At 36.8% G+C, this 25,339-nt stretch overlaps 1 protein-coding gene across 1 annotated transcript in view; it reads left to right on the top strand.

Moving 5' to 3' along the window:
* The window catches only part of DHX36 (DEAH-box helicase 36), a 50,549-nt gene that overhangs the window by 12,140 nt on the left and 13,070 nt on the right, over window positions 1-25,339 (top strand). The window contains exons 6-19 of the mRNA XM_079766215.1: window positions 1,064-1,143; window positions 1,896-1,970; window positions 2,086-2,252; window positions 3,452-3,533; window positions 6,844-6,984; window positions 7,257-7,359; window positions 8,142-8,229; window positions 10,258-10,313; window positions 18,394-18,458; window positions 19,191-19,334; window positions 22,094-22,211; window positions 22,869-22,967; window positions 24,382-24,555; window positions 24,693-24,779. Coding sequence (XP_079622341.1) covers window positions 1,064-1,143; window positions 1,896-1,970; window positions 2,086-2,252; window positions 3,452-3,533; window positions 6,844-6,984; window positions 7,257-7,359; window positions 8,142-8,229; window positions 10,258-10,313; window positions 18,394-18,458; window positions 19,191-19,334; window positions 22,094-22,211; window positions 22,869-22,967; window positions 24,382-24,555; window positions 24,693-24,779 — 1,479 coding nt within the window. The remainder of the gene's footprint in view (window positions 1-1,063; window positions 1,144-1,895; window positions 1,971-2,085; window positions 2,253-3,451; window positions 3,534-6,843; window positions 6,985-7,256; window positions 7,360-8,141; window positions 8,230-10,257; window positions 10,314-18,393; window positions 18,459-19,190; window positions 19,335-22,093; window positions 22,212-22,868; window positions 22,968-24,381; window positions 24,556-24,692; window positions 24,780-25,339) is intronic.

Raw genomic sequence — 25,339 nt, 5'->3', positions numbered from 1 at the left:
TAATGATGTGTATGAGATACACTGATTGGAAGTTTTACTTCTGAAGTATTTCTTTAAAAGTAATCATGTCATTTTCTGTTTCTAACCTCAATCATCACTCTTCTGTTACAAGATGACTGTTGTTTCCTTTTAGTTACATAAATCAGTATGATTATAATAACATTCATCTATCCAGAGCTTACCTTTGGCACCATAACTTTTAGAACACAATGAAGAACTAGGAACTAAGAAACACCAATCTCGCCTGGCCAATGTGTCTGAGTGGTTGGGTATTGACCCATGAACCAGGAAGTTATAGTTTGATTCCCAATCAGGGCACATGCCCAGGTTTTGGGCTTGATCCCAGGTAGGGAGTGTGCAGGAGGTAGCTGATCCATGATTCTCTCTCATCATTGATGTTTCTATTTCTCCCTCCCTCTCTGAAATAAATAAAAACATTTTTAAAAATTATAAACACACTTTTTAAAAAAAGAAAAAGAACCACCAATCTAACCAAAAGAAACAACCAAATATAAAACTTGCATGGAATTTGAGGGTAAATACATCCTGTCCTATATAATAAAAATCTAATATGCAAATTGACCGAACGGCTGAACGACCGGTCGCTATGACGCTTACTGACCACCTGGGGGCAGACGCTCAACGCAGGAGCTGCTCCTAGCCCTCAGGCCCTAGGCTGGCCAAGGCGGGTGCCAGCGGGGGCTCCCGATAGCCCCGCCGGTCACCCCACAGATTGGCCCTGATCGCCGGCCAGGCCTAGGTACCCTACCTATGCACAAATTTCATGCACTGGGCCTCTAGTGTCAATATAAGTTTAGAGCAGGATTTCCTACTCTTTTAGAAAAGACAAAAAGAAAGAGAAGAAATAATGAGAGGGTGGCTGTAGAAAGGCACTTTGAAAATAGTGAAGAAAGAGCATTCAGCTTTGGAGAGCTTAAGAAAAAATGAAAAGTAAATATAAGAGGCGAGTAAAGATAACAATCTCAGATTTTCATGGATGGTTAGGATATTTATACTAAAGGGAAATCTCTTTCCTTTTAACTGTATTTTATTTTAATTAAAGGTTGCAGAGAGAGTGGCTGCAGAAAGGGCAGAAACTTGTGGCAATGGTAATAGTACTGGATACCAAATTCGTCTCCAGAGGTAAAAAATGTTCACTTGTTTACAGGTATATTTTAGTTAAAATTTGAAGCTAGAGATTAAAAAAGAACAGATTTTTCTCCATTTGTATGCCAATTATAACTACTAGAATTAACATTTAAAGTAACTGAAGCATAGGAGGCTTACAACCCTCTGTCATTTTTGTAACCTCAAATATTTTGATATTTGGATTACCATTTTAATGTCTTTTATATTATGGAATGATTTGAAAAATAACTTATTTCCTAGACATATATTAGTAGATCATCGCTCCCCCTGAAAGGAGTTAGTGTCCTATATTTTGATACCATACCCAGCCCCTGAACTACTTTATTGATTTTGGTATCTGTAACCCCTATCCCACTGCATTGTATTTTTTTAGTGTTTTTTTCCTGGAGATCAAGATTCCATTTATCTTTTTTAATTAACTGACTTTCCAATCACTGAACAAAAGTTTAGGTCCGAAGTAATGAGTCATTTTCTGAATGTCAGTGGTTATTTATGCCTTTAAAAAATAAATTAATTATTAACATTGTATCATGACAACAAAAACAATGTATAATGAACTTGGATGTAGTATTTCTCATTACCCTAGCCTGGTAGGCATTCCTGTAACTACAAAAGTAAGTATGAAGATTTTCATTAAAACTATAAACCTTTTTAAAATCGAAGATTTTCTTTTAGATGTTTGTGGTACTTAGTAATGTACTAGTAAAGAAAACCAAGAATTGTTAACTTGTGTCTTTTATTCACAGCCGGTTGCCAAGGAAACAGGGTTCTATCTTATACTGTACAACAGGAATCATCCTTCAGTGGCTTCAGTCAGACCCGTGAGTATATTTCAATTCAGGACATTTAATTAAATCCTATAAAAGATGTAATTATTTAGTAGGATGTTACTAATTGTTATACTGATTTACATACTTCACCACACTTCTGCTTCAGGCATTTGTCCAGTGTTAGTCATATTGTGCTTGATGAAATCCATGAGAGAAACCTGCAGTCAGATGTTTTAATGACTGTAATTAAAGACCTTCTCAATTATCGACCTGACCTGAAAGTAATATTGATGAGTGCAACATTGAATGCTGAGAAATTCTCAGAATATTTTGGTGAGTAAAATTTATGATTATTACTTTGGGTAACTACCAGATAATTAAGGTGGCATCAATAAAGTCAAACCACAAATCTGAATAATTTTATTAACATTTTATGATTCTTTTGTGGTTTTTATGTACTATTCACAGGCTAGAATGGCAATTTGCAAATGACAATAATACTAGTGATTACTAGTCAGTGTGCCAGGTAGTACATATGGCACTTTGTCTTTATTAATTCTCATAATATTTTGTGAGGTAGGTGCTGTTATTTTTATTTTTAAAGATGAGAAAGCCTCAGCACAATTAAGTAGCTTATCCAAGGTTGCCTAATTAACAGAGGGTTGAGAGGATTTGAAATTAAATTTGACTAGCTACAAAATACATATTTTTTAAGATTATTCCCCTGTCACTTACATTTAATTGGGGAAGGAGGGGAAAAGGGTGGGAGTTAAAATGGAATAGAGCTATATTTAATACATGTTCTTGTATTCAGCCTAGTTGACTCTCAAAGCCTGTGAGATGGGTCGAGTGTATTATGTCTTTTTTTTTTTTTAATGCGATATCCAGAACTAACATTGAGTAACTTACTAAAATTTATGAAAATCAGAGGCAAAGTTGTGATACCAATCAGATACTTTGACCTCTGCTGTATTGTTGACCTTTGCTTACAGTGTGTACTGTTTTGTTTGGTACAAAATATGAATAACATTTAGAAAACAGTTCTAAGAATCTTTTTTTAAAAACTAATGATTCTAAAATAGTAACAGTTTAATATTTGATTAGGTCTTAACTACTTTTTTCTTAATTCTGGGTGCCACGGAGCACTGCTTCTTACATAGATTTAAATAAAACAGGTTCTAATGCAATATTCTGGCTAATGATGAAGAGAAAATAGACTTCTAACTAATGGGTTTTAAGTTCAATTTAAAATACTTTGTCCTTTGGTATTCTGCATTACTTTGTAGAACTCTGAGGTATATGGGGAAGAAGGGGGGAAAAGTTTAGTAGCATTAAAATGGTGTTGAGTGAAGGCCAGGCTGCTGCCTTTTATTGAACTAGATATAGGAAATAGGATAGAGCTGTAAAAGCTCAGGACCATTTTCTGAAGTTATAAAAAGTAATAGATTCATTGTCCTTTTTATAGTGTTCATTTTTATTTTTAATATTTGAGTACAGACTTACGTTGTGTGTGTTTTTTTTTACCATAATAGGTAACTGTCCAATGATACACATACCTGGTTTCACTTTTCCAGTTGTGGAGTATCTTTTGGAAGATATAATTGAAAAAATAAGGTAAGTAAATATTAGGAAATAAAAGAGATTTAAAAATGCTAACATGTTACCTTTTCTATCAAACTTTAATTCAGAAACTCACCCTTAACCACTTCCTTCTAAAACATTGTTAATGAATCCTTAAATCAGGGATTCCCACACTTGGTTGCACATTAAAGTCACCCTCAGCCTTTTGGAATCCAGATGCTGTGATCACACACCATTCCTTAATCACATTACACAGTCTGGGCTGGCAGCTAGGCATCAGTATTTTTCAGAGATCCCTGGGCAGTGAACTTTGGGAGCCTCTGTCTTTAGTACTTGGACCTCACTCTGGTTTTCTCATTCTTCACGGGCTTCTGTCCCCTACCCTTTAAGTATGATTTTCTCCTCGGGTTCTCCATTAGCCTTTTCTCAGTCTGTTGTGATTCCTGTGTGCAGTCCTATTTCCATGACCATACTTCTGTATTTTCACAGCTTTCTGACCTACAACTTCAAAGCTGAAGCTCTTCCTGAACTCTAAACTTGTTATCTAACTCTGCTCAGCAGCATTCCAGTACCACAGACACCTTGAACCTCACATTTTTAAAACCAAAATCATCTTATATTCCATTCCCACCATGCTTTCACCAAAACAATTATGCCTTATAATGGTTACTGATGTTATCCTCCACCCAATTGTCTAAGCTACAAATCAAAAAAGCTAATATTTATCAAGGAGTTATGTAACTAGGATAAGTTAACTGCTTTACTTGTTTAGTAACCAAATTACTCTTAAGTCATCCTGTATTCCTCCCCATACCCACCCCCTAGCACAAACCCTGAGAGCTTTTGCCTTGATCATACATCTCTTCTCATTTTTGTTTCTTCTACTTAAGATCCATATTATCTCTCCTGTGCTAACATAATAGTTCCTCTTTTGGCACCATGATCTTCACTCTCAGAATTGCTGCCATTCTCTACCATGCCAGCCATTGGCCTTTCATTCATGACTTTGTGCTTGTTATATGTTATTTCCTCCTTTTAGACTTTATTTGCCACCTTCTCCACTCTTTCTCCTATAAACTATTGATTATGTAAAAATAAATTCCACCTTCATTGCCCATTAAGCCATCTCTGATCCTCTCTCAGAATGAGTTGTTTTCTAATCCAGACTCCTGTAGCACTGTTATCACGTCCCTTAAAACACATTATCACCATTTAAAGCGCCTCTTTATATTTGCCTTTTACAATAGATTTCAAAAGGTTCAAGGTCAAAGATTTTGTCCTCTTCATCTCTGTAACTAGTGCATAGCACAGTGCCTGACCTCTAGTAAACATCTGAATAAGTATAGGGACAGATGTAGAAACACTTGTGGTGAGATTTTTCAAGATTCCACAGCTTACTTGTTAAATGAGAAAATGAATAGTGGGAAAGTGAGAAATAAGATCCTACTGTATTTTATATGGAGAAAAGTCAGCAGAATTTTGTAGGCATTTAACAAATTTTTTTTAAACTTTATGTCTTGCACTGTGCCTTAGTGTACTGAGAATAAAACAAGGCAAGATTTGGTAGAAACCTCACAGCTAATATTGAGGCAGAGAGACATGTACACTGTTAATATGAGGTGTGATTGACCTGTTGTGAGAAAGTAGAGTGTGTCGGGAATGAGATTATATATAGCAGAGATAGGCTAGGTAAGTCAGAAAAGCAGTTAAATTCGGAGTAAGAAAGAGGGAAGTGTGTATGTCAGTGAGAGTAGAACATATTAAAAGTGAGATATATATATAGGTCTTCCATGCTCTGGTTTTATCATGTCCATAAATTTTTATGCCTTTCCTCAATTCCACTTTCCACTCTGTTCTGCTTCCTACCACAGCACATTTATCAATTGTTTTCTAAGAGAATAAAAGTCAATGCTTGACAATAATGATGAAAAAAAGTTTCAAGGATCAGTAATCTAAAATTACATAAGGATGGATTGCTTTCTTAAGCTGTCTAGAAGGCAGGTTATATACAAGGAACTGTAGTTAAGGGGTCTCTCGATGCAAAAGGATAGTATCTATTTGTAGAAGAGCTGCACTATAGGGAAGTAGGAGGGAAGAAAGTAGGGTGAGATGAGATGGAGGGTTGTGATCGGGCCCTTGGGGTGGGGGTTGAATGTTACCTCTGTTGTTCGAATTGCTGGGAAGGGAACCAACTGTGGGTCCATCCTGCTGACTAGCACTAATCTCTGTCTCAGGTTGCCCTACTTCAAGTTGGTGCCTCTATATGTATGGAAGACTTAGGGGGATCCTGGGTCACAGGTACTGAACAGGGAAGGGGATTAATACTTTTGGGGTGTCTGCTATGTGTCAGGCACTGTGCTTTATCACTTTTTTGCTTTTATTCTTATGCCAATACTGTTATCAAAGTATTAATCTCTTAAAATAAGGAAACTAGAAACCTGAAAGTTACACCTTGTTTAAAGTTACACAGCTAGTCAATGTCAGAGCAAGGACATCATTTCCATAATCTGTCTGACTCACAAAACCAATGCTCCACACCTCCCATTCTATCTAGAAGCTGTTCCCTAGGTGAACTCTGAGGGGATTTGGTGTTAAAAGTTTAGTTCATTTTTCTTTGTCTTTCTCCACCTTCATGCTCTCTTACAGTGAATAGTTGGGATTCTGGGGCAAACAAGCCCTGCTTATAGCAGTCACTGCAGCATGGTGGAGTCATAGCATAATGCTGAACAGACGAGATTTGAATGCTGATTCTGGCTCTGCCATTAGCTATGTCTGTGGGCCTGAGCAGGATAAATAGTTCTCAAGCATGTGTCTGTACATTTATAGATACGCTATCTGAATCTCCTGGGGCACTAATTAAAATTCCTGGGTTAGCTAACCCCAACCAACCAGACTTTAATTCAAATCGCAAGGTATAGGATTTCAGAATTTACAATTTATACACTCTAGGGAATTCTTATGTGTACTCAGGTTTGGAAACCTATATGTAAAATATGAGTCTTCTATTAGGCAATATTAACTATTAGTAGTATTTTGGACTTAATGTTAACTTTTTTTTTAGCGCAAAATTAAAATTGAAGGTGAAAGTTACTCTAATTTTGATTGCTTAAAATGACCTAGAGGTGTATATACTTTGATAGAGAAGAATGATTTTCATCTAAAATGTCAGATTTTATGTTAATGAATACTTGCAAATAAATGGATATTTAACTAGTGCTCATTAGAAATTATAGTGAAATTACTTTTTAAAAATCTTCTTTAAAATCCTAAATATAAGCTGAATATTAGCTACAACCAGAGAGTTTTTAAAAAGTGAAACTACTTACGAATGTTTTTATTTTAGATATGTTCCAGAACAAAAAGAACACAGATCCCAGTTTAAGAGGGGTTTCATGCAAGGGCATGTAAATAGACAAGAGAAAGAAGAAAAAGAAGCAACCTATAAAGAACGCTGGCCAGATTATGTAAGGGAACTGCGGAAAAGGTAAGTTTATTCTGTTTGGAAGTCAGAGCATAGTGACTGAATTGATGAAAACAAAAAGCAGGAATTATCTTCTTGAATTTATACATATTTAAGAAGATTATTATTATCTCATTTTCCACCTAAATACTATGTTGTAAACACTGTTATTTCCCCAGTCACTCTCTCCTATCATTCCCTCATTTGAAGGTTGAGTTAATTTTTAGAATTTATAGAAAGTTAAACCTCAGGAAACTATATCAAGTATTTCATGATTTTTTATTTAACTTTGATAGGTATTCTGCAAGTACTGTAGATGTTTTAGAAATGATGGATGATGATAAAGTTGATCTGAATTTGATTGCTGCCCTTATTCGCTACATTGTTTTGGAAGAAGAGGTTAGTTTTGTTTTCCTCAAGTGACTTAATTTTATTTTCAGATCAAGGCCATAAAAAAAGAAAATAAATTTCTTAAATGCTTTTTGAAGAAATTGATTTGAGAGAGAGTAACATTGATTTGTTATTCTACCCATTTATGCATTCATTGGTTGACTCTTGTATGTGCCCTGAGCGGGTATTAAACTTGCAATCTTGGTGCATCGGGACAACTCTCCAACCAACTGGGCTAGCTGGCCAGGGCCTCGTAAATGCTTTTTAAAAATAGCTATGGATGCCCTAGCCTGTTTGGCTCAGTGGATAGAGCGTCAGCCTGTGGACTGAAGGGTCCTGGGCATGATTCTGGGTTCAGTCCCTGTCAAGGGCACATGCCCGGGTTGCAGACTCGATCCCCAGTAGGAGGCGTGCAGGAGGCAGCTGATCAATGATTTTCTTTCATTGATGTTTCTATCTCCCTTTCCCTCTCCCTCTCTGAAATCAATAAAATATATTTAAAAATAAATAAATAAAAATAACTTGTGGAAGAAATTGCTTTTGACACCAGGAATGAGAATCTCAAAATGCCAAATGATATAGATATTTGACCTATTGAAGAAAAAGACTGAAGAAATGAAAAATCTGGTTTATAAATTCTGTTTTTAAAAAGTGAGCTTGTATTCATTATTTATAATCAGTAACCAAAATTGTCCTTAGGGAGTATAATTTTAATGAAGGCTAAAGTGCACATATTTTTTTGTGTATTTTGTTATGTGATCATTTGTAATGATTATTTCCTTTCCATACAGGATGGTGCAATATTGGTCTTTCTACCAGGCTGGGACAATATCAGCACTTTACATGATCTCTTGATGTCACAAGTGATGTTTAAATCAGGTATTACTGAAATGTATTTTATTGCAATTCCAAGAGTGGTACTTGAATCATATGTAGCCTGGTTTTGGATTATTTTGTGTTTGGTTGTTTTTTTCTGAAATTGTAGGTGAAGATGGTGGGTATTTAGTGAAGTTCTTTGTGTGCTATTATAGGGAGAACATTTCACTTCTCCTCCTAAATTTGCCTAATAAAATTGAGCCCTTAAAGAGAAAATGTTGGCATATGAGTATGTAATCCCTTAGTCCAGTGGTCGGCAAACTCATTAGTCAACAGAGCCAAATATCAACAGTACAACGATTGAAATTTCTTTTGAGAGCCAGATTTTTTAAACTTAAACTTCTTCTAATGCCACTTCTTCAAAATAGACTCGCCCAGGCCGTGGTATTTTGTGGAAGAGCCACACTCAAGGGGCCAAAGAGCCGCATGTGGCTTGCGAGCTGCAGTTTGCTGACCACGGCCTTAGTCCACTGATTCTCATCTCTGACTATACAACAGTCAGCATGGCACTTACTTAGACTTCAGATACCTGACCCCCTACTCACCCCAAATCTAAGAAAGTGACCTGAAGTTTTAAAACTTTCTGAGATGATTTGATTCTTTAACAATATGATTTTAAGAGACATTACCTCTTTTGTCTTAGAGAAATGCAGGGGAACATTTTTCTCCTATAAAATTCAGTTACAGCATCTTCAGGTGTCATTTTTAACTTCTAATCAGTAAAATACAAAGCAAATTCTATTTAATGTGTAATTTATGAATATAACTTTTAACTTGACTCCCTTGAAGTACTTTTGACACATTTTTATTTTATAATACTAAAAAATATTTGGTCTAATTGTATTGGCTAAACTAGTAAAAGGTATATTTTTTATTCTTTGTTAAATCCTATTATGGTAGTGCCCTCAAAGTATTTTTTATAATTAAAATTATTTATCCTTCTCAAGTTAGAAAAATACTTTTATCTGATTACCATGACTTCTCTATGATGAAATACCACTTCTTCTTTTTCTTGTAAGTGGTAACATTTATCTATAGAAGATTAGGCATGATTAAACTCTACGCTGAATTTTTTTTTTTTAAACAGTGGGAATTTTGGGGGGGAGGTGTTGAGTTTTCTAACTTTGGCCTCTTTTTTCCCATAAACACTATGATCCACTTTTAGTTTTAAAAAATGCAGGGAAGATATATACCCAAATGTAATATTATTTCTGTGGGAATGGGGAAAGGGTGTGATATGCTAGATTATTATAATTGACTTCATTAACTTTCTAATTTAAGTTAATTCTCAGGAATGGAGGTATTAATTTATACTTTCACCACCAGCTCAAATTTTTTTAAAGGAAGTCTTAAAAGTTTAACAAGTATTTTTTTCTCAAATCATATTTTAAAATTTTAGCCTTAATAATCAGTTATACACTGCTAGCCATTGTAAAAGGGGAGAAATTGGTCGTACTCATACTGACTGAAAAGTAAATCATAAAATTCAACTTATCAAATGCTTATCAACATTCTCATTCTTGTCATAAGAAATTTTGATCCTGTTGACTACTTTGGTGTGTGATATCAGCTAATTTATTTCATGTCACCAAAGTAATTTTAGAGCATTTTTTTTAGCAAACCATTTGCTTGACAGCATTTTATTACTTTTTAAGTTCAGAAGGGTCACAGACAGTCTCTCTTTCGAATAACACCAGTTCTTTTCTGGTAGAAATATAGCTATCTTGATTCATTTGGGCACTGTTGCTAGAGATTTAAGTCAGTTTGCATTTTTTTTTTTGTAACCACAGCTAAATGTGAAAGATACTTTTGTTTCCTTAACAGTCACCCTCCTTCCTCTCACTATACTGCAACAAACTTTCTATTAGCTGATAATCATGAATGAGCTTGAGCTATTTAGTTTTGAAATTTAAAACATATGAATGTAATTTCTTAAAATTATGTTTCATATATGTCTGATGGAGCTTTTCTGCAACTATCTTAAAATTTAATTTTCTAAAAAGAAAAATTAATTTTCTTTTTAATTTTCAGACAAGTTTCTTATTATACCTTTACATTCACTGATGCCTACAGTTAACCAGACACAGGTATGTTAAATTTATTCAGTCTTTCAAACTGAGGCAATCTTAAAGGACTGCTTATTGTACGTTTTGTTTTATATTTTTTATTTTAAGGCATATTTTTAAACAGTAATCCATATAGAAATACTTCTTTGGGAACCTCTGCAAATGAGTCTTCAGGAGATAATTTTACAAAAACATGAATTAGAGAGGGTAATCCACAAATCAAATTAGTTATGTCAACATTAGGGAAAAATATAAAGATTGGTTTCACCAATAACTTGCTTGGCTTTTATGAATAAAAGGAAAAAGGAATGTGAGTACCACTAAATATAAATCAACCTAGAAATTAAATATCTTGATATTTGAATTTTTTTTTTAATATATTTTCTTGATTTTTTTTTTACAGAGAGGAAGGGAGAGGGATAGAGAGTTAGAAACATCAATGAGAGAGAAACATCAGTCAGCTGCCTCCTGCACACTCCCCACTGGGTATGTGCCCACAACCACGGTACATGCCCTTGACCGGAATCGAACCTGGGACCCTTGAGTCCGCAGGCCAACGCTGTATCCACTAAGCCAAACCGGTTAGGGCGATATTTGAAATTTTGATTTAACAGCATTAGTATATTTATTTGTAAGTGTGAGATTTCCTGTTTTGTCAATAATATATTATTTTGGTTTTTATTATTATGGCTTTGAATATTTTGGCTTAGTCAGATTCAGATATTTCTCTAGTTAGAATGAGCTCTGCATTCTCAAAGGCAAGATAATTTTCTGGATTGCAGTGTTTGCAGGCCCTGGTGGGTCCCTTCTAGTTTTTCCACTCTAAGAAAATATAAAGACTTTTTTTTTTTTTACTGAGACTCTTTTAATATCCTTTCTGCTGGTACCAGTCCTGAGTGAGGCTCAGCCAGCTGAATTAGTTATAGGGTGCTGCTAGATAAAGAAGAGAAGAGGAAAGAGGGAGAGCTCTTGATTCCAAAGACGTAGATCGCAGAGTATTCAGTGCGGAGGCACTTCCATCTCTGACACCCTAACAGTCAATTTTTTACTCCTTTGCTAGAGACTGTGACTAGCCTTGGAAACAGCATTTTCTCTATTACCACTTTTACACATGTAGGGACAAGTTTATGCATTTTTTTGCTTTATAGCCAAGTGGGACTTGGCTGCACGTCTTTTCATCAACTTGGTAGCTTTATCCATGCTGCATTGTTGGTAGGATTCAGCATTTGAAGAGGATTTTGTTTTATTTTTTTTTTTTTTTTTTTTTTTTTTTTATTTTTCCAATTTTTTTTTATTAAGGTATTATATGTGTACATATCTTACCATTGCCCTCCCCACACCCCACTCCCATATATGCCCCCACCCCCCAGAGTTTTGCATCCATTGGTTATGCTTATATGCATGCATACAAGTCCTTTGATTGATCTCTTATCTCCCCCACCTCTCCCTAACCTTCCCCTTGTAATTTGACAGTCTGTTTGATGCTTTACTGTCTCTGTATCTATCTTTTTGTTCAAGATTATAATGTTCTTTATTATCCATAAATGAGTGAGATCATGTGGTATTTTTCTTTCATTGACTGACTTATTTCACTTAACATAATGTTCTCCAATTCCTCCCAGGTTGCTGCAAATGATGAGAATTCCTTCTTTTTTATGGCAGCATAGTATTCCATTGTGTAGATGTACCACAGTTTTCTGATCCAGTCATCTGCTGACGGGCACCTAGGCTGTTTCCAAATCTTAGCTATGGTGAATTGTGCTGCTATGAACATAGGGGTGCATATATCCTTTCTAATTGGTGTTTCTAGTTTCTTCGGGTATATTCCCAGGAGTGGGATTACTGGGTCGAATGGGAGTTCCATTTTCAGTTTTTTGAGGAAACTCCATACTGTTCTCCACAGTGGCTGCACCAGTCTGCAATCCCACCAGCAGTGCACGAGGGTTCCTTTTTCTCCGCATCCTCGCCAACACTTGTCGTTTGTTGATTTGTTGATGATAGCCATTCTGACAGGTGTGAGATGGTACCGCATTGTTGTTTTGATTTGCATCTCTCGGATAATTAGTGACGTTGAGCATGTTTTCATGTGTCTCTTGGCCTTCCTTCTGTCTTCTTTTGAAAAGATTCTATTTAGGTCTGTTGCCCATTTTTTTATTGGATCATTTACCTTCCTTTTATTAAGTTGTATAAGCTGCCTGTAGATGTTGGAGATTAAACCTTTATCAGTGATGCCATTTGCAAATATGTTCTCCCATGCAGTGGGCCTTCTTGTTGTTTTGTTGATGGTTTCTTTTGCTGTGAAAAAGCTTTTTATTTTGATGTAGTCCCATTTGTTAATTTTCTCTTTAGCTTCCATTGCCCTAGGGGCAGTGTCAGTGAAGAATTTCTTTTGGCATATGTCTGACATTTTGCTGCCTGTAAATTGCTCTAGTATTTTTATGGTTTCCCGTCTTATGTTTAAGTCCTGTATCCATTTTGAGTTTATTTTTGTGTATGGCGTAAGTTGGTGATCAAGCTTCATTTTTTTGCATGTATCTGCCCAATTTTCCCAACACCATTTATTGAAGAGACTGTCTTTATTCCATTGTATGTTCATGCCTCCTTTGTCAAATATTAATTGAGCATAGTGGTTTGGGTCAATATCTGGATTCTCTATTCTGTTCCATTGATCTATATGTCTGTTCTTGTGCCAGTACCAGGCTGTTTTGAGAACAGTGGCTTTGTAATACAGCTTGAAATCTGGTATTGAGATCCCTCCTACTTTATTCTTCTTTCTCAGGATTGCTGTGGCTATTCGGGGTCTTTTTTTATTCCAGATGAATTTTTGGAGAGTTCTTTCAAGGTCTGTGAAATATGCCGTTGGTATTTTAATGGGGAGTGCATTGAATCTATAGATTGCTTTGGGTAGTATGGACATTTTAATGATGTTGCTTCTACCAATCCATGAACATGGTATGTTCTTCCATCTGTTTACGTCTTCCTCTATCTCTTTTTTCAGTGTCCTGTAGTTTTCCGTGTATAGGTCTTTTACCTCCTTAGTTAAGTTTATTCCTAGGTATCTTAATTTTTTTGGTGCGATGGTAAATGGGATTGCCTTTTTAGTCTCTCTGTCTGTAAGTTCACTATTGGTGTATAGAAAGGCCATAGATTTCTTGGCGTTAATTTTGTATCCTGCTACATTGCCGAATTCATTTATTAAGTCTATGAGTTTTTTGACGGAGTCTTTCGGATTTTTTATGTACAATATCATGTCGTCTGCAAATAAAGACAGCTTTACTTGTTCTTTTCCAATCTGGATGCCTTTTATTTCTTCTTCTTGTCTAATTGCAATGGCTAATACTTCCAGTACTATGTCAAACAGGAGTGGTGAGAGTGGGCATCCCTGTCTTGTTCCTGTTCTTAGGGGAAATGTCTTTAGTTTTTGTCCATTGAGTATGATGTTTGCTGTGGGTTTATCATATATAGCTTTTATTATGTTGAGGTATGAGCCATCTATTCCCACCTTGTTGAGAGCTTTTATCAAGAAAGGGTGTTGGATTTTGTCAAATGCTTTTTCTGCATCAATTGATATGACTATGTGATTTTTATCTTTCAATTTGTTTATGTGATGTATCACGTTTATTGATTTGCGGATATTGTACCATCCTTGCATTCCTGGGATAAATCCTACTTGGTCATGGTGTATGATCTTTCTGATGTACTGCTGGAGCCGATTTGCTAGAATTTTGTTGAGGATTTTGGCATCTATGTTCATGAGGGATATTGGTCTGTAATTCTCTTTCATTGTGTTGTCTTTATCTGGTTTTGGTATTAGGGTGATGCTGGCTTCATAGAAGGAGCTTGGAAGTGTTCCTTCCACTTGAATTTTTTGGAATAGTCTGAGGAGGATAGGTTTTAGTTCTTCCTTGAATGTTTGGTAAAACTCTCCTGTGAAGCCATCTGGCCCCGGGCTTTTGTTTGCTGGAAGCTTTTTGATGACTGCTTCAATTTCGTCCATAGTTATTGGCCTATTGAGCTGTTTAGATTCTTCTTGATTGATTTTTGGAAGGTTATATTTTTCTAGGAATATGTCCATTTCCTCCAGATTGTCCAGTTTGTTGGAATAGAGTTGTTCGTAGTATTTTGTAACAATCCTTTGTATCTCAGCGGGGTCTGTTGTTATTTCACCTCTTTCATTTCTGATTTTGTTTATTTGGGTCCTCTCTCTTTGCTTCTTGGTGAGCCTGGCTAGAGGTCCATCAATCTTGTTTATCCTTTCAAAGAACCAGCTCTTGGTTTTGTTGATCTTATGTATTGTTTCTTTGGTCTCTATGTCATTTATCTCCGCTCTGATCTTTGTTATTTCCTTCCTTCTGGTTACACTGGGCTTTTCTTGCTGCTCTTTTTCTAGCTCTTTGAGTTGTAGGGTTAAGTAATTTATTACCATTGTTTCTTGTTTTTTGCAATAGGCCTGTAGAGCTATGAACTTCCCTCTCAAGACTGCTTTCGCTGTGTCCCATAGATTTTGGATTGTTGTGTTTTCATTGTCATTTGTTGCCATGATGTTTTTTATTTCTTCCTTGATCTCTCTGGTGACCCAGTCCTTGTTTAATAGCATGCTGTTTAGTCTCCATGTGTTTGATTTCTTTGGATTGTTTTTATTGTAGTTGATTTCCAGTTTTATGCCACTGTGATCTGAGAAGATGCTTGATATAATTTCTATCTTCTTGAATTTGAAGAGACTTTGCCTGTGACCCAGAATATGGTCTATCTTTGAAAATGACCCATGTGCACTTGAGAAGAATGTATATTCTGTGGCTTTGGGGTGAAATGTTCTGAAGATGTCAATTAATTCCATCTGGTCTAGTGAGTCATTTAGGATTGCTGTTTCTTTGCTGATTTTTTGTTTAGAGGATTTGTCCAGTGGTGATAGTGGGGTATTAAAGTCTCCTACTATGATTGTGTTGCTATTAATCTCTCCCTTGATATCCTCCAGGAGTTTTTTTATGTATTTGGGTGCTCCTATATTGGGTGCGTATATGTTTACCAGAATTATTTCTTCTTGTTGGATTTCTCCCTTTAGTATTATGAAGTGGCCTTCCTTATCTCTTGTTATGGCATTTACTTTGAGGTCTATTTTGTCAGATATAAGTATTGCTACCCCAGCTTTTTTTTCATTTCCATTTGCCTGAAAGATATTTTTCCATCCCTTCACTTTCAATCTGTGTGAGTCTCTTGTTCTGAGGTGGGTCTCTTGTAGACAGCATATATATGGGTCGTGTTTTTTTATCCATTCAGCTACTCGATGTCTTTTGATTGGAGCATTTAGTCCGTTTACATTTAAAGTTATTACTGAAAGGTATTTGTTTGCAGTCATATCTATTTTTGTGTCTGTATTCCTTCTTACCTGTTTATTTCTTCTTTTTACAGTATTCCCTTTAGCAATTCTTGCATTGCTGGTTTGGTGGTGATAAACTCCCTGAGGCTTATTTTGTCTGCAAAGCTCCTGATTTCCCCTTCAATTTTGATTGATAGTCTTGCTGGATATAGTATTCTTGGATTCAGTCCTTTGCTTTGCAACACTTTGTATACCTCCTTCCATTCACTTCTAGCTTGTTGTGTTTCTGATGAGTAATCATTTGACAATCTGATGGGTGTTCCTTTGTAGGTAACTCTCTGTCTCTCTCTTGCTGCCTTTAGGATTCTCTCTTTATCATTTATATTTGCCATTGAAATTATGACATGTCTTGGTGTGGGTCTTTTGGGGTTGATCCTGCTTGGGACTCTCTTTACTTGTGTAACTTTTATCTTTCCCATATCCGGGAAGTTTTCTGTCATTATTTCTTCAAATAAATTTTCTAATCCCTGCTGCTCTTCTTGTCCTTCTGGCAGCCCTATTATACGCATGTTACTTCGTTTCATGTTGTCCCGAAGCTCCCTTAGGCTTTCCTCCTGCTTTTTAATTTTTTTCTCCAATTGCTGTTCAGCTTGAGCTTGTTTCTGTACCTGATCTTCTAACTCACTAATTCGGTCCTCTGCTTCTTGTAATCTACTGTTGAAACTTTCCATGGTGTTTTTGATTGTAGCTATATCACTTTTCATTTCTTCCTGATTCTTGCATAAGTTGTTGATTTTCTCATCCATCCGATGTATAAATTCCATGACCATTACTCTGAACTCCTTTTCGGTCATGTTGCAAGCTTCATTTTCACTAATTTCCTTTCTTGGCGACTCCACATTTTCTTTCCTCTGTGAGTTATTTCGTTTCCCCATTCTGGCTATTACCAGAAAGCTCAAGCTTCTGTTTGCGTGGACCTGGGTCGTGTGCTGTGGGGACTTCGCTCCACCCTAGTTTCACTGAAGTGCTCTGACACTAGGACGTGTGACTGTCTTTGGTTGGTGGGAACCAAACTTGCCCAGGATCAGTGTCCCCAGTGTTCCGTGTGGTCTCGTGTGCACATTTAGAATCAGGGGCCCTGTCTGCACCACACTGTTGGTATGTGCCGAGAATGAGATCCTTAGCATGTGCCAGGAGTCAGAGTTTCCCTGTGTCTGCACCAAGACTCGAGTGTCAAAGTCTCTGTTGCCTTGTGCGGTTTCTCGTTGAGAATCAGGGTCCCTGTGTGTGCACGCACCAACAATTGGGGTCGCTGGCTCTTAGTGTGAATGCGCTGTGAGTCAGGGATCCCAGGCAGCTGTGTCCGGCGTGCCAAATTCCCTGAAGTGGGGCTGCGTCCTGCGTGTGCTCTCTCTACTGAGCCAAACCGGCTAGAGCGCACATTCTTAAAAACCTGAAGGTGAGCCGGCTCAGTGCACTCTCCCAAAGTCCCAGAAGGGTGGCGGAGTCCGTCCTGCGCGCCAAATTCCCCAAAGGGAAGCCCCTCTGTGCACGCTTTTAAGAATCTCCGAAGGGGGAGCTGTGCCCCGCGAGCCAAATTCCCCCAAATTCCCCGAAGGGGAGCCCTCTGTGCGCACTGACAGATTTCCCCGACGGGGAGCTGCTTCTGTCCCGTGCGCGAGCGCGCGCCAAATTCCCTAAGAGGGAGCGCGTCCCTGCGCAAAGCTCGGCAGCTTGGGCCAGGGGCGGGTCTATCAGTTACTATGGCGCTGTCTGTGGGCGCGCCCGCCCGTGAGCAACTTGGGCGAGGGGCGAGTCTATCAGTTACTATGGCGCTTTCCGCACGCCTGTGGGCGCTCAGCAGCTTGGGGGAGGGGCGCGTCTATCAGTTACTATGGCGCTATCAGCGCCTGCAAGGAGGGGGATAGGCTCTTTGACTCACGGAAATCTGCCGGGAAGTCTGGATTCTTGTTTGTTTGTCTGAAGCTGTGATAGCAGTTCTCTGTCCCCAGTGGCTGCAGGGTCCTGGTTTGTGTCAGAAGCCAGGATCCGAGTCTCGGGCAGCTCTGTTTCCCAAGATGGCGTGGTCTCTGCGTCCGCACCAGCCGCCGAGAAGTGTCCGCTTTGTGCGCGGGGCTCCGCCGTCTAGGGCTGCCCTGTTCGGGAGCCCCTTGGAAGACCTGCAGAATCTAACTGACCCTATCTCATACACACACACACACCACACACATCTACACTCTCCTCTATGGGTTCCTCACTCACACTCTCTCTCTCCCTACCTTCCTGCCGGTCGCCATCTTTTTCTGCTTTTTCGAGGATTTTGTTTTAATCCAATCTAATCTCAGAAGGTAGTTTACGAAGGTACACCAGCTAACATTTATTCTGATGAGTTGGGCATCTGCTTGGTTATTTATTGTCATTACCCATATATACCCAAGAATAATTCATAATTCTTATCCTTAAACTAAATTTTTCTCTCTCCCTTAAAAGCTTGACTACACAATACGATGTTTAACCAGTTTTTGTTTTAAAAAACATTATATAAATTATTGTATTTCATTTAAAATCTTGTTTGTGATAAGGTTCTGACATCTGTGGGAGATTTAATTTGGTATACCTAAAGGGAGTTTTATGGTATTGAAAATGATGTATATCTTACAAATACAACTATAAATATCAGATTCATACATATGTCCACAGTGCTAAAAATGAATAGTATCTAAAGTAATTTCTCTAATTGCAAGAGTGATGTACTTTTGGGGTTTTGATGTATTTTTCTTACAGGTGTTTAAAAAAACCCCTCCTGGTGTTCGGAAAATAGTAATTGCTACCAACATTGCGGAGACTAGGTAAATATTGTTTTAAATATCAACTGCTGGTGATTATATTAGTTTTAAGCCCCATAAATTATTTACATACCTTAATCTTTTTTCTCTACAAAATATTTGTAATTTCTTAGTCATGGTAGTAGCATAGGTTTGTTTAGTTTTTGTTTGTTTTAATCTGTACTAATTTTTTAGCCTTCTTCAGAAATAGCTTTTTAAGTGTTGTATGGGTATGTTGTTGTTTTTTCAAAGCCTTCCTAAAAACTATGGGAGCTGATGTCAGTTTTGTTTCATTTGCCTTTTGTTGGTTGGGGATGGAATTGTTTGGTAATTTGGCTTAGTTATATATAGCCTTTAAAATGTATGTATTGTCTTGAGGGTACTAATATACCGGTACAGCACTGAAGGTTGTTCTGTGAAAGCTGATACTAAACCATGGCACTGGGAAGGGGTGGGGGACACAAAAGCTAGGAACTAAAGTATTCAGGCAAGCTATGAAGTTTGGTTGTGGGCAAGTAAGAATCTCACATGGGATCTGCAAAATTGGCAGGACACTGCCGCTGCAGGTGCTGAGGATGTCTACAATGAGGTGCTTGATCCAGTAACATTGGTAAATGTGGGAAAAGTGGTGAAAATCCTGAACTGCTAAAATCAATGTGATCCAGTAGAAATGTTCTAAAATCTCTGTCTGTAGACCTGACGTAGATTAATATGCTTTTTATGTGTTAATATTTTATATATCTGTTTTCCTAACAGCATTACCATAGATGATGTAGTTTATGTGATAGATGGAGGAAAAATAAAGGAAACACACTTTGACACACAGAACAACATCAGTACTATGTCTGCTGAGTGGGTTAGTAAAGCTAATGCCAAGCAAAGGAAAGGTCGAGCTGGAAGGTAAGATGGGACTTGTCTGAAGCCTTTAAAAAGAAACAAAAATGTTATGTAGCAAAATATGTTGCTAACACTTAAAAATATTTATTAGGAGAGTTACTTTTCATATTTTTTAAAACACTGTAGAACATTTTTAAATGGAAAAGTTTTAATTATAATTTCTTTGGAATTCTTTTTTATGATTTTTCTACCTCTTATTTTCAATACAGTTAATTAAAATTAATGTTCTTTATTATATTACCTATAATTTTATTTCTTTTTAAAAGTGTATATTACTAATGGTAACTACTAATACTATTTGAATGTCCTAATCACTTAATATATTAACTTAATTTTCAGCAGTGCCATGAGGTAGGTTATTATCTCTATTTCAAGGGTAAGGAAATTAAGGTACAAAGAAGTTGAAGAATCTGTTTAAAGTCACATGACTTTGTAAGATGGCAGAGGCAGGACTTGAATTCAGGCAGCTGGTTCCACAGTCTGGCTCCTGATTCCTGTACTATACAGCTGTACTGGTTCTGCACCATTAGTTACCAACGAAAACACCAAGAAAATCCCTTTCTCCCATTGATATAAATAGTAGTATAAGTAAAAGTATGTCTTAATGGTAGGAAAATGACTTGCCATTAACACAAATAATTGTACTTACTCTTGATTTTCATGCATTTTTCCACAGCATTTTTACACTTTTACTCATGTGAGTGTAGAATCCTATGGAGTTGTAGAGAAGCGTTTTCTCTTATCTTTTACAGGCAGAATCTAAAGATTTCCCTTAGTGTTCAGATATTGGCTTAAGTAAGGAAATGAAAGTTGAAAGAAAACATTACAGACCATTTTTTTAAGTTTGTAATATATCTATAAAGCTCTGACATACTTGCAGATTGTCCCAGAATAACTTGATTTCCAGGTAGTTCATTAGATTATGCAAAGTCATGGTTTAGTGTAAGAAATGTACCCTTCTAATTACTTATTAGGGGATAACTTGATTGGGGACCCAGCAAGACTGGGGTTTTTCCATGTGGACCTATTACCACTGGGTACTGATTTAAAAAGTATTCATTGTAGGGAATGGGTTTTGTCACACTTTTGTATGAATAGCACATACACTAGGCCTTAGGTTGGAACCAGGAAACAGTTATGGAAATAAAATAAATGAAGTGTGTTACATTTTTATCTAGCTCTTCATCCCCACTTTCCTAGTGTAGGTTAACTGTGGAATTACAATGTTTTAATTGAAATGGAAAATAGTCGTTTGTAGGCTCCATAGATGTAAATTCCTCTAGCAAAGCCTGATTAGCTTGATAATTAAAGGTCAGAGCAAACTATATTATGTGGTCCTGAGTGGAAGCACCCTTAGTTTTTGAGCACATGTTATATACACTGAGTGGCCAGATTATTATGGTCTCTGAACGCATAATAATCTGGCCACTCAGTGTATATTCTATATAATAAAGGGCTAATATGCAAATTGTCCCCTTGACCCGCAGGCAGGCCGATCAACTGCCCATGTCCCCTACCCCTGGCCAGACCCTACCCATGCACGAATTCATGCACTGGGCCTCTAATACATACACACACACACACACACAGAGTGGCCAGACTATTATGCGTTCAGAGATCATAATAAGCTGGCCACTCAATGTATATAAAAGGCTATGTCCATCCTTCCCTTCGACCAGTAGCTATGACACGCACTGACCACCAGGGGGCAGACGCTCAACGCAGGAGCCACCTTGACATGCACTGGCCATTTAAAAATAAACGGCACCACCTCCCAGGAGCGAAACCCCACAAAATTACAGCCAACACTGCTAAAGCCCCATGGCGCAAAATGCGGCCCACAGCCCAGCCCGGAAATGTTCACTGTGGGCGCTGGGTAATGATGTCATATAGCAACGCCTGGCTTTCTCTCTCTAGCGACTAGCCTCCTTGGAGTTTCTTCAGCCCAGGAACCCAACTTGCTTTATAGCCAGGTGCAAATATTTTACAGTTTAACCAAATGTTTGTGAAGCGTTTTCCTGTGCCTCATCTCATTTATCCTCACTGAAGTCCTGGAGTAGGTAGATAGGAGACTCATTAGAATCCTATTTTCTTTTCATTAGCAAGACAACGGAGATTTAGAAAGTTGAAAAACTTGATCCGACTGAAAAGAAGTAAAAAATGGTGGAACTTGAAAATGACTTCTGGTTTTTTCACTGAGCAGAATATAGTCAAACACTGCTGCAGTTAAATATTTTACCCTTTGTTCTCCCTGTGTGATCTACAATAATAATCTCCTTCGTGTTGATATTTACTGCTGTGTTGCTGACAATTACCTCAAAGAGAAGTTGGGCTGGAAAAAGTTTAGCTAAATCCAAAAGCAGGCCTAATTAAGCAAGTTTATCTCTATATATAAAAGGCTAAGTTGACTCTCGCATGCGCAATTCATATAAAGCTTTCTCTGGCGCCAGTCGCACGCGTGTGTTTCAATCTGTCATTGTCGATCGTGAATTGGGTTGACACTTTTATTATAGAGAAAGGGCAAATAGCGATATTAAAATATTTTTTCTAATTAATTTCCTTTCAACGTGCACTAATCCCTGTACTGGGACACTAGTATATGATAAGTAAAAGTGAAATAATTAGTTATGGTGTGGCTTGTAAGAAATAGATAATTGGCTACGTTTCCTGCCTATTCTTTCCTCTGGAGTTCTAAAATGTCACTGATAAATGATTCCTCCCTGGTTCGCCCCCCCCCCCCCCCCTTTTTTTTTTTTTTGAAGAGTTCAGCCTGGTCATTGCTATCATCTGTATAATGGTCTTAGAGCAAGCCTTCTAGATGACTATCAACTGCCAGAAATCTTGAGAACTCCTTTGGAAGAACTTTGTTTACAAATAAAGGTAAATTGGGTGGGTGGTTAAAAATGGGTGTGGGGTTCTAATTTTTATCACGTGTTTGTTTCCTGTGTGTGTTAGTAAACTATGTTTATAAACTCCTTTCAAATGCTTATTTAAAAGATTTTCATCATTTACTGCTCTGGAGCCAAAGAACCTGTGTTGGAATCCCACCACCCCTCTGACAAGCCAGTGTTTGTTACATTGGACAAATTACTTAAATTCACATAAAACTCTTAATGGCACATAGTCAAGTGTTCAGTAAATATTAGCTACTGTTACTCCATCTTAAGATTTTTATTCCTCTTTATAAACTTAGTTACCCTTTTTTCCAGTATTTTATATATTTTCATAAAGTTAACTTTATTTTGAAAACAAATAATCAACTTGTTAATTGGTAATCAACTTGTTAGTTGAGATTTTAACCAACTACTTTTCTCATTAATAAGAATTGGTGGTTCATAGAAAGTAGCAAGCATATCAGCCTTTAAGCATGTTTTTATGGAATCACAAATGTAATTTTAACTTACTCTAGTAAAAACACTAACTTGAAAATAATGTTTAGGTTTGATACTCTATTTGAATGAGTGACACAGGCAGGACTACTAGTAAACTGTTATGTCAATATATGATACATGTTTAATTATATTTGTCTTCCCCCAGATCTTAAGGCTAGGTGGAATTGCTCATTTTCTGAGTAGGTTAATGGACCCACCATCAAATGAAGCAGTGTCACTCTCCATAAAACACCTGATGGAACTGGTAAACCTGATTTTTCTTCTTAATTGTAACTTAGATGTAGAGTGTTAGAGCATGTAAGCCAGCTAATTATGTACTTACTCTCATTACTGCAGAGTAGACTGGTGAATGTGCAGTGACAATTTTATACACTAGTTGACTATTCACCTGAGTGTATGAAATATGAGTTGGAAAGTTAAAAAATTATACCTTTATGATATTTTATAATACTGGCTCCTTTCCACACAATTTTTTTCATTGTAGGCCTGATTTAAAATTCCATACAATTCTGAAATCTTTGAATTCTTGGTCTTTGTTTGTGTTTCTTGAAATGAATTTGTTTTATTCTACTCTTTCTGATTACTGTAGTGTTTTTTAAAGCTTTTGTCAAATCTAAGTAACTTAATTACAGTATGGACATTTTATTAAGGCAACTCTTGTATTTTTGAAGAAATACTAACAGGTGACTTTTCTCCAAAATATCATTTTTCCCTACCTGTCATTTTATTCTTACCGATTTTTCCCCTTAATATATATATATATATATATATATATATTTTTTTTTTTTTTTTTTAATGAAGTCAGTATTTTGAGAAACTAAGTTTCAGTATCTTAGTCAAGTGACTGTTTAGTTGGTAGCCATCTGTGCAGGATCATGTTGAGAAGCACAGAACTAGCTGTGAGGTAGTGCCTCCAGTGATGAGAAAGGGACTGTTAGTGCCCAGAACGGAGAGAACAAAGTTAGAGCTGTGCTGGCCAATACAGTAGCCACTAGCCTCATGTATTCAATGCACAGTAATAGAATATTTCTGTTATCGCTACAAGTTCTGTTGATTGGTGCTGAATTAGAGGATGCCAAAGTATATTTTACATACTTCAGTTTTATTTAAGCCATCCGTGCAGAATCTTTTGAGAATTTGGCCCATATTAGAACATTGCAATAGCTTTTAATGTGAGTAATAAGTTGTTTAAGTGAAAAAACATTGTATATTATCTAACCATCTTTGGAATGTAGGTTAGATTTAGTGAGGTTACTGGCATTTTAGGAAGTAGTACGGTTTTACTAGTGGCCCCTCTCCCCTTCAAGCTTTTTCTAATAAAATACAGCTGGAGAGCTGGGTGGTGCTTAGAATCATCTTATTAGGGTAGAGATAGATGGTCAAAGGCAGCAACACTTAAAGCCTGAGCAGTGTGATATCCCCTCTCCCAACTGAATTTAAGAGCTGATCTTGACATAATCATTTGCAGACAACAGAATCTTGAAAAGGCCAGCAAATGCTTGTCAACAGTGGGGTGGAGCCCACGTTTTTAAAAAACTTGACTGTGAATTACAGCATTCCCATGTAAGAGGGGCCTCTTTTTTTCTAAGCAAACTAAAATTAGGTTTGAATGTGATGCTTTAGAATGTCTGTTTTAAACATAAACCCTTACTTTACAGAATGCTTTGGATAAACAAGAAGAATTGACACCTCTTGGAGTCCACTTAGCACGATTACCAGTTGAGCCACACATTGGAAAAATGATTCTTTTCGGGGCTCTGTTCTGTTGCTTAGACCCAGTCCTCACCATTGCTGCTAGTCTCAGCTTCAAGGATCCCTTTGTCATTCCATTGGTAAGAAAGATACAACGGAAAGGCTAGGCAAACGAAATAGTTGTTGCTTAGGTACAATTTTTCACTCGCTTTTTATTAGTATGCTCTATTATATACTGTCAGAGCCATTTAAATTGCCTTCCTCTGTATTTTTTAAGGGGAAAGAAAAGGTTGCAGATGCAAGAAGAAAGGAATTGGCAAAGGATTCTAAAAGTGACCACCTGACAGTTGTGAATGCATTTGAGGTAAAAAAGAAATAAATAACTTGTGACAGTTTATTCAAGAGAAAAGCTGATAATAGAATAGAACCATATTTAACTTTTTAAAATCTATATTATCATAGGTATTAGGAATAAATTGCTAAGTGAGAATGTTTAAAATTAGGTGAACATTTAAAAAAAATTTAACCTCATTTTGTATGTTCCTGTTTTGATCACAATTGAACAAGTAAATAATTTTAAATTTTATTTGATATTCACTTGTATCTATCTTATTGACATTTATGACAGGTCTCTCTCTGATCATTAATAAATTAAACCTGTGTTCCGATTTAACGTTTTGATAGAGTATCTTAATCATGTACATTATTCAGAATATAGACATATTCTGGTCCCAAATGCCAGGCTTAGCTGAAGGTAAACATGTATCACCCATCTTTTCAAAAATTTAAATGTTATGTGGTATATAGAGACAGCAACTTCTAGAGTCAGTTTTGTACTGCATAGCATGAGAATGTTTTTTTTTTGCCTTTGAGTTCATTCATTATTACTTCCCTTTTCCCCATCTTTTCTCCTCTAGCTAAAAA

Source organism: Cnephaeus nilssonii, assembly GCF_951640355.1.
Source record: "Cnephaeus nilssonii genome assembly, chromosome: 3".
Classification (NCBI taxonomy): Eukaryota; Metazoa; Chordata; class Mammalia; order Chiroptera; family Vespertilionidae; genus Cnephaeus; species Cnephaeus nilssonii.
The sequence above is the reverse complement of the archived record's forward strand: the minus strand, read 5'-3'. Positions and strand labels throughout refer to the sequence as shown.